A 19,248-nucleotide genomic window follows, 5' to 3' on the forward strand; every position below is an offset into this window, starting at 1 on the left:
ATGAACCATGGGGACTTTCCGACCTGTATTAGTATTACGTTGTATTTGAGGACAGAAACTGATTGATTGGCATTCAACCAAACTTTTCTTAAAAGATACTTGTCTTCTCAGCAATGTCAATGCGTTTTTTGCGTAAAATGAAATCTTCAGTTATAATATTATGTGACATACACATACATGCATCTTATCATTAATTATATATACACATGTATATCCAATGAAATCAGTCAAAAAAATTACAAAGGTATTTGAAGTAAGATGGTTTTTCGGGTGGTATGCTGTGACCTGTGCACCTACCTGGTGTCCGCAAGGCTACAGGCGTAAGCATAACCCGAAAAATCATCGTACTTTAAATACCAGCACGAACTGTGAATGCTACCACCATTATAGATGCCTACTTTTAAACGCCACTGAGAAGGGTTGTAGCTAACGACATTACAGTATTGTCTTAGTTGTATCAGATTTCAATGCAATAATTTTGTTCCTCCAGCAGTCTTAAACTGTTATCAAATATATACTTCCAGCGAGTTTAAGGGCACGAACCAGTTGGTCAAATAAATACTCCTCAACTGCTGCAGAAATATGCTTTCTGAAGAAATTATTGTTGAACACCACAATACATCTTTATTAGTTTATAACAAACATGATTTTATTTTTTAAGCCTGTTCTGTTCTGTCTTATCAAAAATATCAGACATCTAAGCAAATCGTGTTATAACTATTTTGTCTGTTAACTAAAACTATAATATAAATAATATAATTTTCTTTAGAAAAGTAGTATACTTTTTTGCCAATTTAAAATTTTGTTCTGTTATCACCTTTGTGATATGGAAACTCATGTCAACTCTGATTAGTTAATAATGTTAAGTAGCTTTATTGTTTGCTTTTTTTGGTATGTCAAAAATTGTGTTACAACTTTGTAATAAATTGAGATACTTTTTCAATATTTCTTACAACAACTATTTCACAGGATTTTTGTAGACTGTCCTTAATAATAACTATTTGTCAAATTCTTAACGTATTTTGTGAGTTAGTAAATAAAAAAGGAAAAACATGAATAAAACAATGTTTAAAATGGAGAGAGCTTTACTTGTGTGTAACATAGCTGACATGACACATAGTACCTATACATACACAGGGCTGAGTATTACACCGACAGATTATTATGAATTATGTACAGATGTATAGTCAGTAGGGGCGGTGTCTTCCTAAGTAAGGCATGACAAAAGGGTCGTGGAAAGGCCAAACAGAATATAATAATTTAAAGATACACTCCCAGGAACTGCGGGGACAGGCTGCGTCTCAGCCCGAAGATTCAGTCAAGCGATGCAAACATAACAAACGCCGCGCCAGCGCGGTGTGGCACACAAAGACAGGACGCCAGCGTCTACTGCCGCACGCGCCACCATTGCTGCACCTTCTCGGTCAGCTTCCTGCAGAGGCCCACCAGCCTCCGTCACATCGGAGCCTCGGCCTCGGACTCGGCCTCGCCTTCCTCGAGGGTGACTTGGAAGCGAATGCCTGGGCGCTGCGGGTCAGGTACTTCTTCTGCTGGCGGGCTGGGAGGGATGGCGCTCTGGTACCAATCGCGGTTCTCCTCCAAGGTGTCGAGGATGTCTTGCGCGTCTGGGTGTACTAGATCGGCCCAGGTTTCCCACAGAGGATGTACTATGTAATCAATGAAACCTACTTGGGATTTTTCTATAGTCGCAGAGTGTCGGTCACACATAGGACTAATATCCATCTTAGCTTCACGCTCCTTGTCTCCCTGCTGGAAGAATTCCTCCATGAGCAGATCCACCCAGCGCCTGTACAGGGCCAGCGGTTTGGTGGGGTTGCTTAAGTCGGCGCAATGCACCAGGTTCTCTAAGACTTGGATGCGGTCTGTGTAGTTGTCCAGCAACAGCACACCCGAACCTGCCACCTTCTTGGTCTCCACCATGGTTTTTAAATCTGCCAGCAGACTCATGTGTTTAGACATGTCAGTACTAAGAACCATATCGATGACCATCTTGCGCAGAGTCTGCCTCTGCTTCTTGGTCATATTGCAGAAGATATCACACCCTTCATTCGAAAGTAGTTTAAAAGCGACTGCTAAATGATGATTTTCCAATACACTCTCATCATTGTACATTAATGCTAATTCGGAACTAGAATTTATTAAAAATTGATTAGTAAGTCCAGGGTGGTCTACGTCGTGGATGCAGGCAGCAAATAATGCTGCAGTTACCTCCAAAGGAGTGAATACAGACTCCAGAGCCGGAGTATTCAATAAGACATGCGTGCTTTGAGTAACATCGGCCGCATGGAGTGAATTATGAAAGGGATTATCTTTAACGTAGTGGTCTTCTAGAGTCATCATGAAAGTGATGAACGTTTTAGATGGGATGCCCATTGCTTTGAGAAGGTCTCTATTGCTAAAGGTAGTATAAGCTACGCAGGTCAAGGGTCTTCCATTACTTAGTTCACCTATGCGGAAAATATCAATACCCCAGTGGTCTATAACCATTAAACATTTTCCTAATTCATCTTCGTAAGGAGTTTCTACACCGTGCAACGGTAATTTTTCGCCAGTGAATGAGTTGGTATGACACAGCGGCTTGCGATTGACGCCGGATATCTGTGACATAGTAGTGTGGGGACCTCTGGGGCGCTCCTTGCGCTGGGTCCCCTTTGGCGGTTCGGCCGCTTCATCTGTGCGCAGGGTTGGTATGTCCAACTCCTGCTGTTTATCTGTAAACAAAACATACATTATAGTAAACCAAAATACTTCGATAATAAAATTAACTTCATCTCCGAATTAATTTGTGTTTTCAAATTATTTTAGAGTGAAAATAATTCTAAAGATTTGAGTGAAACTCTTGAACATCTGCGGTTTCTACAGGGTGTACTTAATTGTAGGAGCTCAGCCTACCAAATAATCTTGAGACTAAAATATGCTAACGAGATCAAATATAATATCTTAATCCAAAGTTAATAAAAGAAAACATCTTTGCCTGTAACTGCGAACTAGTATTTTCCAATTTTATATGACGTTTTTTATTGCTCAATAGCGTCTCTGATTAAAGCAATAGTTTTGTTTGATAATAAAATCGATTTGGTAAAAAATACTTTCAACTTTCTCTAAAGAAGCCTATAGCTTTTAATATAAACATTGTCTGGAACAATACGCTCACTCCCATCCAATAATTAATTTACAACATATTTCTAGGTTTTCTTAAAGGAATATAAGAGTATCTTTTTAGTAGTTATTGTTTGTTTTAAGTAATTTCGATCAGTATCATAACCTTTTTTATTTTTAAATTATTATTAATTTAATTATTAAATTTATGATCACAGCAAGTTACTGGAGTTAGTATTAATAGATGAATAAATGTATTAATTATATTTTGTTCAATTCAATCGTGTGTTTGGCTCAAGATTACCTGTAGAGTGTGTGCTTCTTGACTTAAAACCGCCCTATAATGCTGTTTTAAGAAGGTCAACTTACCAAGAAAAGTAGAACAGATGTATTCCGATATTTGGTTTCCAGATTTGCTTGATTCAGAGAAATGAGACAACTCCTTGTTAAGCATACGCTTAAACTGTAAAGAAAAAAAGTGCATTAGTATACGCGCTAATTTATAAAACATTTTTTTATTTATAGCTATACTCATGTTGTGTTATTTTTATATATGGCATTTCAGTTTGTACTAATTAGGCAAATGTGTTAAATACTAATGCTTGTCTAGTAAAAGGTTTCCAATCTGACATCGCCAGATATGGAATCGATGTATAATTTTAATCCATACAACCCACCGAGTTTAAAATTAAGGATACTTATTGGATGATACTAAATTGTTAATATTGATGAGGACAGTTCCCTCTGTGAGATAATTGACAGTAAAAGTAAGGATTATTTAAGAATACCAATTAATTTTAAGGGATATGGAAAACAAAAAGCATTTGCGTAATTTGTATTAAAGGGATTATTTATAAGATCTAAACAATTTTTAAATACCCATTATCCCCTTGTTTTTTCGTGAACTCCTTAATCTAAAGTCCTTTATCAATTAACAAATAGCTGCAACATTCTTATTTATTTAAACATTATTATAGATCAAGATAACTGTAATTACATAACTACAAACAAACATGAAATTGTCGCCTGAATAGGCGTCAATAGGGGTCAAATTAGTTTCTTATGCTAATATTTATCGTGAGTGGTTTTGCTAATTAAATACGAGAAAACTATAAATTATCTTACTAATTAGTAATATTTCATGGGTGGAAGACTGAAATGCGACTGTTAATAGAACAGTTAAATGTTAACTCAATTAATGAATATGCATTAATTGCATTATTGATAAAATTGAATTATGTGAAAGAACAAGAAAATATCAACTGATGACGTAGATATGTTATTATCGGGGCAATATCTTTTTTGTTTTGCAACTTTTAAAACGATTCGTAAGTTAATTTATAAACAGCAAAAATGGTAATTACGGTTTCGACTGACAAACTAATTACTGAATACCTACTTTCTCAGTATCAACGTCAGAGAAGTTACCTATAGCTTATGTTCATTAATTTAATCATTGATATGGTAATTTCAAATAATAAATAACTTATCAGCTAAAAGAAATACTGAAGTAGATATGAGAATATTAATTTAAATTTGTTTGTTAATTCAAGCGCGTATATTTCCGCATAGCATAATGCTGACAAAGAGTTTTTCAAAACAATTTTCAAAATGTACCTTAATTTCGGCTATGGCAGCCGTGAGGGCAATGTCAGCCATGATGTTAAGCCAGGGCAGGTTTTCAAAAAGCTTGTCAGAATTTGGCGGCACCCTCTCAAAAACTTCTTCCTGGGATATCGCTTTTTTTAAAACCCTTCTATGGGCGGTCGGATTTTCATCCGAAGTCAACATTTTAAAAATCCAGTATTGCACTAATTATCAATTATAAATTAACACCAGTAGTTTACTAAACTAGACAGTTAACGAAAACAAACTTCAATGTGTGAGCAAAATCGGCTCGAGTGAAAGCGATGAGCACTTGTTTTACTACGAGATACTATTCCAAAGCTCGGTATGTTGTTCAGTGGAACAGCGGACCGTGACTGCCAACTGCGATACGCGCGTTTTCTTAAATATACCGCCGACTACGTTTTTCCGCTTATCCTGAAATGTTTATACTACCGGCTAAAATTTGACTCAGAAATCTGTTTGTGTGTGTCACATCGCTCGTATGCTCTGCTTATCATATCATATATTTTATCGTGGACCAAATCTACGCAGAATCATTTGTTTAGATTATTATTCTAATTAAAATTGTGCCAATAATTTTGGGCGTTGTTTTTCATGTACGTGCAATGTTTTTGTTTACTTGTATTTCCAGAATTTCCACAAATAAGGGTGTAGTAACATTTGCCGCTTTCCTTGTTAAGAAAATAAGGTGTTTATATAAAATTTGTTTTTGATTGTGACGATATGAGAATAAGTGCGCGAATACTTGGATTTTAAAGAATAATAATTGTAACAACAGTTTTTTTCTGTTATGTTAATATGAATTAGTTTTAACATCTAAGGACTGGAAGTATTACAATATACCTACTAGGTTTGAATCATTTCCGATGGTTAAGGAAAAAATAGTAATCATTACTATTATGCATAATATGGAGTAAACTTTTAATTATTGAAGTTAAGACTAAAACTTGACTAAGGCTTGTCATTATTAAATGCTGTCGGAAAGGACACAGGGTTGAAAAATAAACATTATTTACTGCCATCATCCTTAAAATTGATTGCAACGTCTACTTCTGATAAAATTAATAACACATATAAAAAGTTAAAGTACAGATTAGGCATTGGAAGTAGCAATTCTACATACTTAAACCATGAGAAACCCCAAATATTTATGTTTTATTGATCCTCAAGGAATTTACAGTCGAAATCTAATAAAATTATACTTCCTGCATATTTTAGTTAATAAATTAGGTCACTTATTGTAAATAGAAGAAATTATTGGTAATATAACAATAAAATCATTGGAATTTTATATTTATTATACGAGTTTAGATTTTAACAAAAATCGTTAATATAATATAAATCAATATTCTCCTCATTCTAATCGCCAGAACTTTGAGATTTGTGCGGGAGAGGGGGCGGCATATTATTATCCAGTAAGCTGCATGTACGCCCAGGAATGACTTACGTTGATAAGCCCTAACCATTATTCAGTGCAGGAATGAGGAAAACCTCATTAATTAGGGGGGTGGTGAAGCACCCACAGGTAGGTATCAGTTTCTCAAATTGACCCAAGCCAACGTTCTTCCGCCCTACCATACCCCCAGAGAGGGTGCCTAATTCCTCTCTACAAATATAGCTGATTTTGCAGCCGCAGGGATCGAGCCCCCTACGTGGCGTAGCATACTTCGATTCAAGTATTGACACCTCGAACAGCTCGACCATCGACCGATATTATTATTATACAATATTTAAAAGTACTTTATTGACAACTCTTTTTTCATATTTGTACCCATCAGTGTTCTGTTGTATAACAATTTCTTGATATCCCAATTGGAACTGTGTCGCCTTCATATATTTTGTTTTATTTAACACAAAGTTTTGTGATGCTTGAAATATCCTAAACGTGATAGCTGAAATTCCCTACTAGATTACGAATTTCGAAAATACCACAACTTCTAATTTGTAATATGCTTAGGTACTTGCTGTAAAGCAGTCCCATGTGAAATATGGAAGCAAATATAACTCTGGAACACAAGTAGAATGAAATATTTATAGCAAGATAATAATTTAACTTTTCCTTATAATATGCAGGGTATCTTTTTTAAGTTGGGGTTTTTCCTTTTGACAGAACTCGACAAAGTAAACAAATTTTTCAAAATCTTAAACACAGCGGAACAGGCATTTGAAAACCGTGGAATAGTAGTGATTTGGGTTTTAAATATAATACATTTCAATGTCTAAAATGGCCCAAATTTTCAGTAGTGATGGTATTGATACATGGAGAGTGTCATCAAAATGTCGCCATAGTATCGCAATTGTATGCTGACCGTGTTCTTTAGAGATTTCTGTGCAGGTCGAGAAAAATGTTTTACACATTGTTGAAAAAGATCCAACAACTATTACCAGACATATAGTTGCAAATCATAAAAAAATATAATAGGTATAATAATTATTATGAACTTAAAAAAACTAAAAGTAATTGAAATTATTTAAAATTTATTAAGTTATAATGCGTTCTATAAAACATTGAAATTGGATTCAATAACTTCCAATAAGTAACTTTCTGTAATTGCCAATTTTCTAATGTCAACAAACTGACAGAAATTGCCAAGGCAGCCAAGCATTATGGAAGTGTGTTTTTTTTTTCTCGTGGTACTTTAATTGACCCTTTCTGTACTTGTTACTAAATTGTCATTTTTATTGTAAACGAATATCAATTGTAAATGCTCACTGCTTGTAAATTAATGGTTAATTAAATAATGGATTTTTATAAACAACTGTACTTCTGAATTACTCTCCACAACTATCCATATCCATCCTAAAATACTAGTTTTGAATGGCTTTGCAACGGAACGTGCGAGATGCAAATTTTTCAAACATTTTTCTAGGAAGGATGAGACAACTTTTACTCTGTTTGAACTATTTGTGGGTGTGATGTCAAGTGTAAAACAATCCTTGTGGAATTTACGACAATCCTCAGTCTTACTTTAGACATGAAGTGAAGGATTATTTAAATAATGAATTTCCCATGCAATAGGTGGAGAATCCGCAAAGGATCAATATCACAACCTCCTAGGTCAACAGATTGTAATTTATACCGTTTTTATATTATGAGATTACAAAACGAAAAGTTTTTGGTGTATAAGATTGAAGTGAATGCAGTGGAGGAATTACGAGAATACATAGAAAACGTAAAAAAGAGAGTCGTAAATACTCCGAGCGATAGTTTGTATGAATGAAAGCAGTTACAATAATTTTAAATACCTCTATGCAGGCTCAGAAGTTTTTTATGCTCGTTATCTTTGAGTTTTCCGTAAAAACTGATATTTGAAAAATGTTTTTTACTTTAAAAGACACCTGTATTCTCATATTTAATATTTTCGTAGTACAAATATAAATAAGTATTAAAAGACTATATTTCCTTAACTGTTTTGTAAATATCTATTTTGAAATTGAGGAAAAAATATACAAATGAAGGTATCTGGGGTGAAGGACAATGCAATTTTGTAATCTTAAGGCTGGCTTTTTATAGACAAAGATCGCACTTTTAGTAAGACAATGATAGAACAAGAAAATTTATTTATAAAAATGTTGAAGGAATCCTCCTAATTTTTCGCAGTGAAAGATTACGAAAAACTTGAGTATACATGTAAACATCGGAATGGTAGGTACCTTTCCTGTTTTGTCGAAAATTTTGAAAAAAATACCCAATAATTATAAAATTCACTGATAATTATGTATAACCCCCCCCCCAAAAAAAAATAACTTATCTAATTATAATTGTATACATTTTCCATGTTGTGGACACTTATCACTTATGTATAACGTCTAGTCCAAATTTTAGTTTTTTAATTACATTGTATAGACATTTATCCTTATTTGGTACGTAGGGACACGTAAGTTTCTCATTTCAGTTTACGTAAAAGTGTTACTAATGAAAAATAAATTACATTTCCTTTATCTGGGATTATCATGTCTATACTGTGACGTCGTTTTGCAAACCGAAAAATATTTGTTTTTTACAATTTGTACTTGAATTAATAAAATTGTTTAGATATTTAATTCTTAAAATATATTTTAATCAAGTATATTAAGATCCTCCAAAAATTGTGTTTTTTATTTACTATACACCTGTATTGATTTTAAAATGATAATATTAAAAATATCAAATAAAATTTATTTTAGTACAGTTAGAAGTTTATCTTGCACTTATTTGCTAATTAGGTAATATTTTTAATATCTTATCTAAATATTTTGATAAACTCTTAAAATATGCAGATAAACTAGAAAGGTTATAAAAAAAGAATAAGCTTATCTTATAGAATTAAGAGTAGGATTAGTCATTTAACATTATGATTATCTATATTACGTGGATGTATGTATTCCACTTATGAACAAAAAAATGTCTAAATATATAATATTAGCTGATAAATTCCTTAGTTCATTGTTTTAATAAACTGAGAAATCGTACCTATGGTTATTCCGACGCAATTTTTGTTGTACTTTTGAGATTTTTGGCCAAAGGCCAGAGTAATTCCCTTAATTGCTGGCAAGTGATATAAACCGTTTTTATTAGAAATAAACACTAAATGTATTTTTAAAGATCAAAATATAAAGTGTGTGAACGTATGGTTTCGCCGGAAACTGTGGATTCCCGAAAACTAGAACTTCATAGAATAGATTCTAGATCTATAAATTTAATGGAAGTGTTCCATTTGTTACATAATATCTATAATTTGTAAATATTTATACAAAATCTAAACATGACCGTATTAAATAAAATTTTCACGCTTATGGAAAATATAACATGTTTTCTTAAATCGATTCTTACTCTGGCAAGGTGGAACCTGGTATGGTGTACAGATCTAGAGGGATGGGTGCAGGAATATGTGGACTGAGACCCAGATGGAGTGCAAGCTACAGTCTAGGGAGGTTTCCCACTGTATGTCAAGCAGACATATTCCCGACAGTGGCGTGTTTAGTAGAGAATGTACCTAGAGGTTATAAACATAAACTCATATACATATTCTCCGGCAGTCAAACAGTAATTAAGGCTTTGGACAGGGTAAGTTCAAAACTAGTATGGCAACGCACTAAAGAAAATGAGAAACTGGATAAACTTGCTAGGAAGGGATCCGAAATAGAGTTCATTGATCCGGTGCTCTTGTGCAACACATCTCCCAGTGTGGTCGAGGGGCTCTGAGAAAATGGACTGAGTCAAAACATATAAAATACTAGGCTTCTAGACTACTACGAAATAACTTATGGGCTATCTTTGGCAGAAAAGCACGAATGAATTCTGAGCTTAATAAAATTTGGCTCAAGAAAGTGAGGGGATATATGTCACATTTAGGAAACATTTATACAAGCTAAAACTGGTAGACAGTCCGGTCTGCTCAGGATGTGACTCGGTGGATGAAGCTTCTCTGCATATCCTGAGCGAGTGCCCCAAGATTTGCACGTAGTAGAATTATGCTCCTGGGAAAATCTTTTCTGGAACCCAAGGAGTTGTGAGAAGTGTCGGCAAGGAAGCTGATTAGGATTTAATAGTGAGACGCACCATAGGACTGATAAGGCTGTGGTGCTATGGGACTTGAATCTATTCAACCACAACCAAACCACAGATATGAGAATAAGAAGAAAACGATTTTTAAGGATTTTCAAAGATTGAGCGTGACAGATTTGATCATTTGGTCAAGAGCAGTTAAAGATATAGACTTCAAATTTCAAATTTTTAACAAGACCTAACCATATTTAAAAGGCAATTATGTTGCTTCAACTTCTCAACTATTACAGGAACGTAGTAGATGTATTAGTCTTATTTTACTCAAATAAGGATCAATTTGTGCAAAACTTTAATAAACCATACATGTTTTATGTATATCCTGCTATTAACAGTGCTTAGGATATTGTCGACGGTTTTGGATTTTTAACCACTCATTCCAAAAAAAAAAAGGAAAAACTTCACCAGACAATTTCTACTGCAGGCGATCTATATAAATCAGCAACCGAAAATACGATGTACCAACTTTAAAGTCTGTATCGACGAATTGTAACATAATGCATGGCTATACTAAACTTACATTCAGAAAAATATATAAAACTCAAGTTTCCTGATAATTTCCTATATAAATGGGATTCACAGTATTATAGAGCATCGTTTCTCTGTTAGCACTAAATTATATGGTGATTTCCTAATCACTAGAGACAGAGCGTTGACCTAAAATTTTTAAGTTCAAGGACTAAGCGAGGCAAATTTAAAAAGACCATTACTTAAGGTTTGAACGAAAGATTTAAGGTTTAATATTCAGTAATCTCAAGTAGATAACTGAATCTTAAATTTGATCTTGATTTGATATCAAACTATGGTTTTGTGTTAAAAAATATCAAAATAATTTCAGACAATTGTAATATGTATTTCATAAAGTAATGACTTATTACGTAGAATGAGTCATATGATATCATACCACCAATGACTATTAGTCTGATAATTATTGATAACAATAAAATTTATTGGAACATTGATTACTGGTTCTATTAAAGTAGCCTTAAATAGGAGCATAGTAACTGCCCAAGGTATAGAAATACGTATTTAATGTAATTAAAATGTTTTCATACATTTTTTATCCAAATCGTATAGTTTGAATTTTATTGGTAGTATGTAATCTTCAAGTTTAACTTGGAATCGTAACCTACAACCCAGAAAAAAGATATGATTTACAGCATCCAAAGTGCAATAAGATTTTTTGGTATCACAAAATAAATTATTTTAAATTGCTTTACATTTTATTTTTACATTATTAAGAGTTTTGAAAAAGTTGAGGATAAGGATTGAAATTATGTGTGTTTCTGTTGGTAGATGGTTAAGTAATATGTCGTCTACTTTAGGCATGAATTCCATACGATTTAATATGTTCGATAATAATTTATAAATATGCTCAACTTTGTCCCGTGACTCCGTCGTCGTTTTCAGCTTCAACTAAAAATAGTATCTGGTCGTCGACCTTTTCTAGTATGGCTTAATTGTTACCTTTAATTTAACTATTGAAACATTTATTCTGCCACGACATACTATAATGGACAAATTGATAAACTGAAATAAAATTCTGGTTATTGAATACAGGAAGGGACTTTGATACATTTTATATAGATGGTGTTTGACCTCAGATTGAGATAAGATTAATTTGACCAATTTATTATTATTTTGTAATATGAGATCGCATTACGTTGGCTTTTTCAAGGAATTTTAAAATAGCTATTAGGCAACAAAGTACAAGAATTGTGACTGGGTACTATGCTTTGCTACATTATTTTCAATTTGGACGTAAGTAATTTTACCAACATTTTTTCTTACTTCAAAAAGGAAGAGCGTATACAATTTGTACGAGGAAATTATATCCTAGTGAAGGACTAGTACTTATTTAGATATTTGTTTACTTTTCTTAATTTACTATTGCTTACAATGATCCACTAAACTAAATAGTGAAAATCTTCTGAGAATATCATTTTGGGGTATCCCTACAGGATAGTAACTATCATCCAGCTTATAGGAAAGAAATTTTAGATTTCTTCTGCACATTTTCAATGCGTTCATTGGATACCAAAAGTAACTAGAGTATACGAAAGAAAGTTTGTTGTTGAGATATTATTTTTTGATTTTATTCAAGTTATTCTGAATTCTCAAAGACCCCATTCGCCAATACATTTTCATATCTGTAAGTAGCAAACAGGTCAACAACAATATCGCTAATATAAATTATAATTGGAAGAGGACCCGATATGGAGCCCTGGGGAACCTCAGGAGTTGCCGAGATATATTTATATAATTTCTAATTTTGGATTATTCCTTTTCTATTATATATTATCTCACATAAATGATTCTCGGGAAAATAAATAAGTAATAAAATAGGTATCCAAAAATAGATGGATTCAGAGGACATGAGGTGCAACTAATACAACATTAATATTCCATTAGACGTTTTAATTTGACCATAATATTGACTAGGATTAATATTTAGACGTAGAATACGGTTTTTGCATTAAGAGCTATTAATATAATCAATAACTTTTGCTTATTTTTTGACACATAGTAAAACTTATTTTATGATATTTTTCTTTTAAATCCTGTTAATTACAAGATTAAAATTACATTGCCTGTATAAATATTATCGTCAAATTCAAAATAAATTCGATTGACGTAAACGATTACCAATTTTTTATTTTATTATTACAGTTTATTTATATCTTTATGTAGTAAATCTCTCGTAAGTTTATTCGGTTGTAAGAAAACAACAGTGTTCTGTAAAATAACTTTTTTTGAGCGTTTGCAAAAAGGAGTGAAAGAAAAAAAATAACGGTATATCTTCTTTGAAAGATTACACAACTTTGTTTTCTATTCTAGAGTTGACAAGATAATGAGATGATGTTGTTGACTACAGCGCATTAATAACAAAATTTCTATTCTTGAATCAAAAGGGTTATCATTTCTTTATATTCTTCCGGCTCTTGACAATATCTGACACTACTTTTATCAAGGTTTTGTTGTGATCAATTTTTAATTATATTTTATTTTTATGTGAAGTCCCGTAATTTAAAAAATAAATCATTACCGAACAGCTGCTATTCAAAATTTTGTCTTCGTGTAAAGAAAGTCTATTCTTTTCTAAAGATCAATATTTTTTCAAGAACCCACTAAATAAAATTGGTGTTTTGTATCCAGAAATAAGACATCTTTCTACTTGAATTTATACAAGTATCTCTTATATCTCTATGCAATAGCATTTTAAATTAACGAAACTGCCAGTACCTACAATGTGACTACATTTACAAAATTTTAGCCCATACATTTTTTTTTATTATATGGGCCCATTAAGTACAGATTAATGATCAGTAACTAGCACAAGTTCGGTTGATCGCTAGGGCATGAATTAATTTCCAAATCCCCCAATTATCACAGGTTTCAATATAAAAAAATTATAATACATGCATGAGCTGTTACAATTATATTATAAATTTGATCGTCACAAATTATGCTCTTATTTTATTCATAAATTTGAATGTACCTATAAGGTTTTTACTAAAATCGATAGACATGTTATATACAAATTAACAAACATGATTGGCCTATGAATTTCTTAGTATGGACAGTATGGAAGTATGGACACAAGTAACATTGTCAATTACAGGAACATATAGGTCAATAATTAAGTTGACTTAGCATTGATATTTAACACAAAGAGGAAGCGGGCAAAGTAAAAGGCGAGAAAAGGAAGAAAAATACATAGGTATCATGAGAACTAAGATTAGTTCTAATAGAAATTAAACTAAATCGCCATTAAGTGTTGGATAGTCCAAAAAACTTTGTTTAAGCGTTATCTATTTCTTACAGGTTTTGAGACCCCAATACATGCGTTATCAATATTGCACACTCGGTATATCTTAATCTTTTATTACGTTTTTTCAAGCTAACTTCATATAAAGCATTCAGAGTCTATAAAATTATATTTCTGATAATTCTAGTCCATGAAGTATATCTAGCTGCGTGTGATTAAATATTGATGTGGTGTGACAGTTTAAATCGTTGTACTACTTTTTCCAGATGTATTTAGGAAACGGTAAACCTAGTAAAAATTTGGGATGTTCACATTTTAGAATAGTGTGTTACACTTCAAAAATGATAACGTCCTAAATTGATACTAAGTGATGTTGTTAATTGATTTCAGAGAACTTTTGTTATATTATGTATGTACATACTTATTACAAAAAACGCAAATCATTTTTCATTCGTATTTTAGAAAACATCAAATGTATTTCAGTAGTTATTAATTTGTAAGTGATGAATAGTTTTCAATTTTATTGTACGAACCATAATAATGGAATACCAAAATTAAATTTTGATAGCATTTCAGACTGATACACTAACAATAAGACAGTACCTACAACCAATTAACAATAAAAATTCTTGTTAAAGGTATATATCTTAAAATCCCTCTGGTATCCTTTTGACAAATACTGGAATACAAATGATTCAATTGAAATACATATTTTTAAATTAAACTGACTACTTTGAAATATGATGTTTTGTTAAGTACTGAAAGAATATCTGAAATATAGGAAGGGTGTCGTCCACAATATTTAAACAATGCCTAGGTAAGTTTAGAATATTTAGAATAATATGGTTTTGGGTAAATAATACTTAATGTTGAATTGAATTTCAATTATACGTTGTGCAATTTCTTCGACTGCTTCATTCGTTACGTTGGCGTTGTAACAAGTCTAATATCATGCTTTGATTATTTTTTTTAATTCGGAACACCATTCGTTATATACAGGGTGTTACGATGAAACTACAGAATCTATAGTAATGGTGTCATTTCGCGACTTGCTTAATTCAGCAACCCCGTATCTCAAGTTTAATCGATTCATAGCTCTGTAATTTTTTGAGATTTGAATATTAATATAAGATGGCTGCCAAAAGGTAACAGTGACTTTAAAAACTCTTAATGTTGATTTTGTATTTTCAAGTACTTTAAACTTTAAATTTCTGTAGTAAAAAAATTATATTTTTTTAAATTATAAGCTTAAAAAAATTACTGAAAACTATAAATTAATTAAACTTGTGATATATACCGATATTTTCTGGGATTACCCCTGCGTTCTTGGAATTAACCGCATTCGACACCCGAGGTAGAAAGACATCGGCGGCCTGGCGTTCACTGTGACAGCTTGCAGTGCATACCGCAATACATGTTTCTTCGTATATTAATTTTTTTGTAGCAGCCTGTTTATAATTGTATTATCTTCTAGTTTATTTATTATTTGTACTCTATTGTACTATAAAAGAAATAAAAACACATTTTAATTCTTAAAATCTACTTTGTATACCTATACATTCTGAAAATAACGCAGAAAATTTCAATGTACGCCCCTGCCATGGTAAATTGTTACAGTAGTTCCGATAACAGAACTTTACTGGCTCATTATTTTCTTGGAATTCTATCTCAACGAATATTTAAAGGGTGCTATGTTATCAGAGTTTCCATAATAGCTTCCCTAACGTGATTTCACTAAAAATCATTCCACAAAAAATATCACCACATTGTACTGAGAAAATTTAAATTTTTTTAATTTAATAATTTTTTGTTTAGATATAACAAATCAGGAAGCAGCATTAATGGCTGCTATTATTGTTGTTGTTTATTTCCTACTTTCGTTTTCAAGGCAAAAGACATCTGTTCCCAAATGTATCCATTTCACTGAAGGATGTTTATGTTTGTTTACATTTCTTCCGACCTTAAATATGTAATTAGTGAACTTGACCTTTACGCGATTTAGGGTAATGACACCAAACTGAAAAAGACTTTAATGATATTTTGTCTAATGATTGTTATTTATACTCGTATTAAAATTTTAATATTTTTTATATGAACAGACAAAAACGATATCTTGAATTAAAAATAGGTATGGATATATGTCCACACACTTGCGTGACGTAAGGAAGAAAGATATGCACCAAGTTCATTATTTCCTAATGCATAGAGTTTTATTATATTTCCCTGGTTACGTTGATTGTGCATTTTAAAGACTCTTTTTTATCTTTTCCAAAGTTTTAGGAATTCGAACGAACTATAATTAATTCAAACAAAATCTAATTAAGTTTTCGGAAATCAGAAATTCAAAGTTTTAGGAATTTATAGTTTTAGGAATTTAGGAATTCAAATTTTATACTTTTCTTGCACATGGTATAAATGTAAATAAATAAAACTTATTCGAGATGAGCAGTACATACGCTTTTGCAAAATTGAAAAAATTATTGTCATTTATTACTGCGAAACCAGTAATCTCATTGTTGAAAATCATATCTTTGACAGACAAATAACAAATTTAGACTAGAAAAAGTGACTTGTCATTTTGGTTCTTCCAATTTATGGGTGGGTGTCTATTTTAATAAATTGTGTTTGTTTAAATTTTAAAATAACAGCTAATTTTAACATGAACTTGAAACAGAGAAATAAAATTTAAGAAACATATGTATTTTGCAATAAAATTTAACCTTATTAAACCATCTCGTTTTGCAAACAGTCCATAAATCATCTCCAAGGCGAATAGTATTATATGACATTTTATAACTTTCAGTAATCTATACAATTAAAAAATTTAGGTTACAATTAGATAACTTAAACACATGATTTCAATGTTGCCAAAGATTGGGGGTACCAACAAGGTAAAAATAACAAGAAACTACTGTGGTCTCCTGTATTTTTTTGACTCATATTTTGTTTAAAAGGGTTTTACCTCACTGCATGATAAAGATCCACAATATGCAAAAAACATTACTTAGAACCCACGTAAACTGTTTTCCATGAACGTTAGTTACCTACATTTCTCGGCACATGGTAATTTTATGCTCAAATAAGAAACAAAAAAATCTAATCATATTACACAGACGTATACTGATGTGAAATGTTTTTCAAAATTCAGTACCACATTTCTGTGCACATTATAAACGGAATATTGATTTAATCAAAATCATAAACAATTAAGAATGCATGTGGATCATGAGTGTTTGTTACCCAGGATTTGAAAATATTTCCCAAGTCTAGTTTACTATTTAACTAATAGATGCTACGTGACAAACGCTTGTTTACAAGCGTATAGCTTGTGATCTCTATATTAACGCATTCACAAAATTACGTCTAACATAAGTTCAAAACAATATGAAAACAAGGACTAATAATTAAGCCAAGCTTTGCATAAGAACACGTATTCGTGACACTTTATTATCATGTTTCAATCAAGCCGATACATAGATGGTCTGTGGTGTGGTAATAATTTATTATATGAAGGTGTTCCATACCTACGCGTCCTCTGTAAAAGGTTATTTCTATAATTTTATTACAAAATACCAAATATCTTACTGGATGATCCACGTGGTGGTGAGAAAAAGGAATTGTGGACTCTGTTACTGGAATATTGTCTTATTCCGTCTTCACCATTGGTACTTCACGCGATAATACCAAATGTCCAGGGTTGAAATTCACACACTCCTTGATGATTCCGTCAAATTTTTGTATTTCGAGTCCATTTGGAACGGAAGGATTTTGTGCTTTTTCTTAGGCGATTTCGACTCGTCATCGAAGGCGGCTAGGCTTTTGCTGTCAGCTACATCGCACTACAAGGTGTGTTTGCGACCATTGAGCAGTTTCTGTAAATTTCTATCTGATTTCCCCTGGTATTCGAAATACGTATCAGTAATTTTCTTGATGATTCGCAATAGTCTTAGGCGGTGTGCTTTGGGCTTTCTGATCAGCTTAGGCGGTTGAATCCGAAATTTTGATGAAAATATCGACTTTTTCGCGGTGTATAGATGGCTTGGGGACAGGTTTGATATTTTCGGACATGTACTGAAATATTTGACTGCTTTTGGAGCTTTTTGGACCTGTAAGGGCGACTTTTAGTAGGATTTATCAAGAAGTTCTTGTCAATCAAAATGCTTCGTTTATTTAATTTTTTGTGGGTGTTTCTTCAGCTACTTGAATCATTAGTTTGAGCGCAGTTTAAATTGGTTAGGTTAGATATCTACATGTGTTACATATCATGTATGTAACATTTTGTTTTGCTTGTTTACTTTTTCTGTGCGCTTAGATGGTTTTAAGATGCCAGTCCACGTAAAATATATTAGTAAATATACTTATTATTTTTGTATCAAAAGTAATTTGCCCGTTGGTGTTTATAAACAAACCATTTAGAACATGAACATGAATATACTGATTTTCAATCAACTTATTAAAGAATAACATTTGTCAGTAAAGATACGTTGTCTAACAAGAATATATGGAGCATCTCCAAGTTTTAATAAAATCGGTGCTTCTTTTCTGCAATAAAGTCAAGGGATTCAAATATATCCAATGTAATAAAAGTTATGTAATATTCGCATGTATGAAACTTTAATTTGCGTTGGATTCCTAACAAGCTATTTATTTGTAAAATATTGCTGTAAACAAGTAAACTCTCCTAAAGGAAAACGAGTTTTAGAGATATTTGGAAATACCATAATTTTAAAATTGTTTTATAAATATATGTTTGTATAGGCAGTACAAAATAATGAGAATACGTAAAAGCAGATGCAAAATTAAGGCTTCACTACATTATAATTGGGAATTATTCCGTGGGATGTAAAGCCTCCCACGACTAACATGTTATTCGTTAGTGATCTTGTTTCACAGATTTGTAGGTAAGTTTGGTAATTATGTAACGTGAGCAGCCTGAGTATAAAGTTAAGGATTAATTATTTTTTTCAAGAAAACTTATTAAATGAAAACCTTAAATACGAGACAAAGTTCCTGCTCAAACAACAACTTGGATTTTAAATAATGAATATACCTTGTACAACTGAAAACCATTTTTTTTTACCAGAGATATCCGAGCCTCTTTTCAAATTAGTTTGCTTATAGGAGTTATTTGCTTAGTTGGCTTATTAGGATTATCTAATCCTAATTTAAAAATAATACTTGGTGT

The 19,248-nt window shown here is 32.1% G+C and overlaps 1 protein-coding gene across 4 annotated transcripts in view; it reads right to left on the reverse strand.

The window, feature by feature from the left end:
• Positions 1-1,067: 1,067 nt before the first annotated feature.
• Positions 1,068-19,248, reverse strand: part of LOC108910797 (cAMP-specific 3',5'-cyclic phosphodiesterase, isoforms N/G) — a 311,572-nt gene continuing 293,391 nt past the window's right edge. For 3 of the 4 annotated variants that reach the window (XM_018715522.2, XM_018715523.1, XM_018715524.2), the window contains 2 exons: positions 3,490-3,583; positions 1,068-2,732 (listed from right to left, as the gene is read on the reverse strand). In XM_018715522.2, the coding sequence (XP_018571038.1) occupies positions 1,456-2,732; positions 3,490-3,583 (1,371 nt within the window). In that variant the 3' untranslated portion in view covers positions 1,068-1,455. Of the gene's footprint in view, positions 2,733-3,489; positions 3,584-4,737; positions 5,093-19,248 lie in introns of those variants that run through there. The other variant, XM_018715525.1, reaches the window with a different exon arrangement.

Source organism: Anoplophora glabripennis, unplaced genomic scaffold, assembly GCF_000390285.2.
Source record: "Anoplophora glabripennis isolate ALB-LARVAE unplaced genomic scaffold, Agla_2.0 scaffold380, whole genome shotgun sequence".
Classification (NCBI taxonomy): domain Eukaryota; kingdom Metazoa; phylum Arthropoda; class Insecta; order Coleoptera; family Cerambycidae; genus Anoplophora; species Anoplophora glabripennis.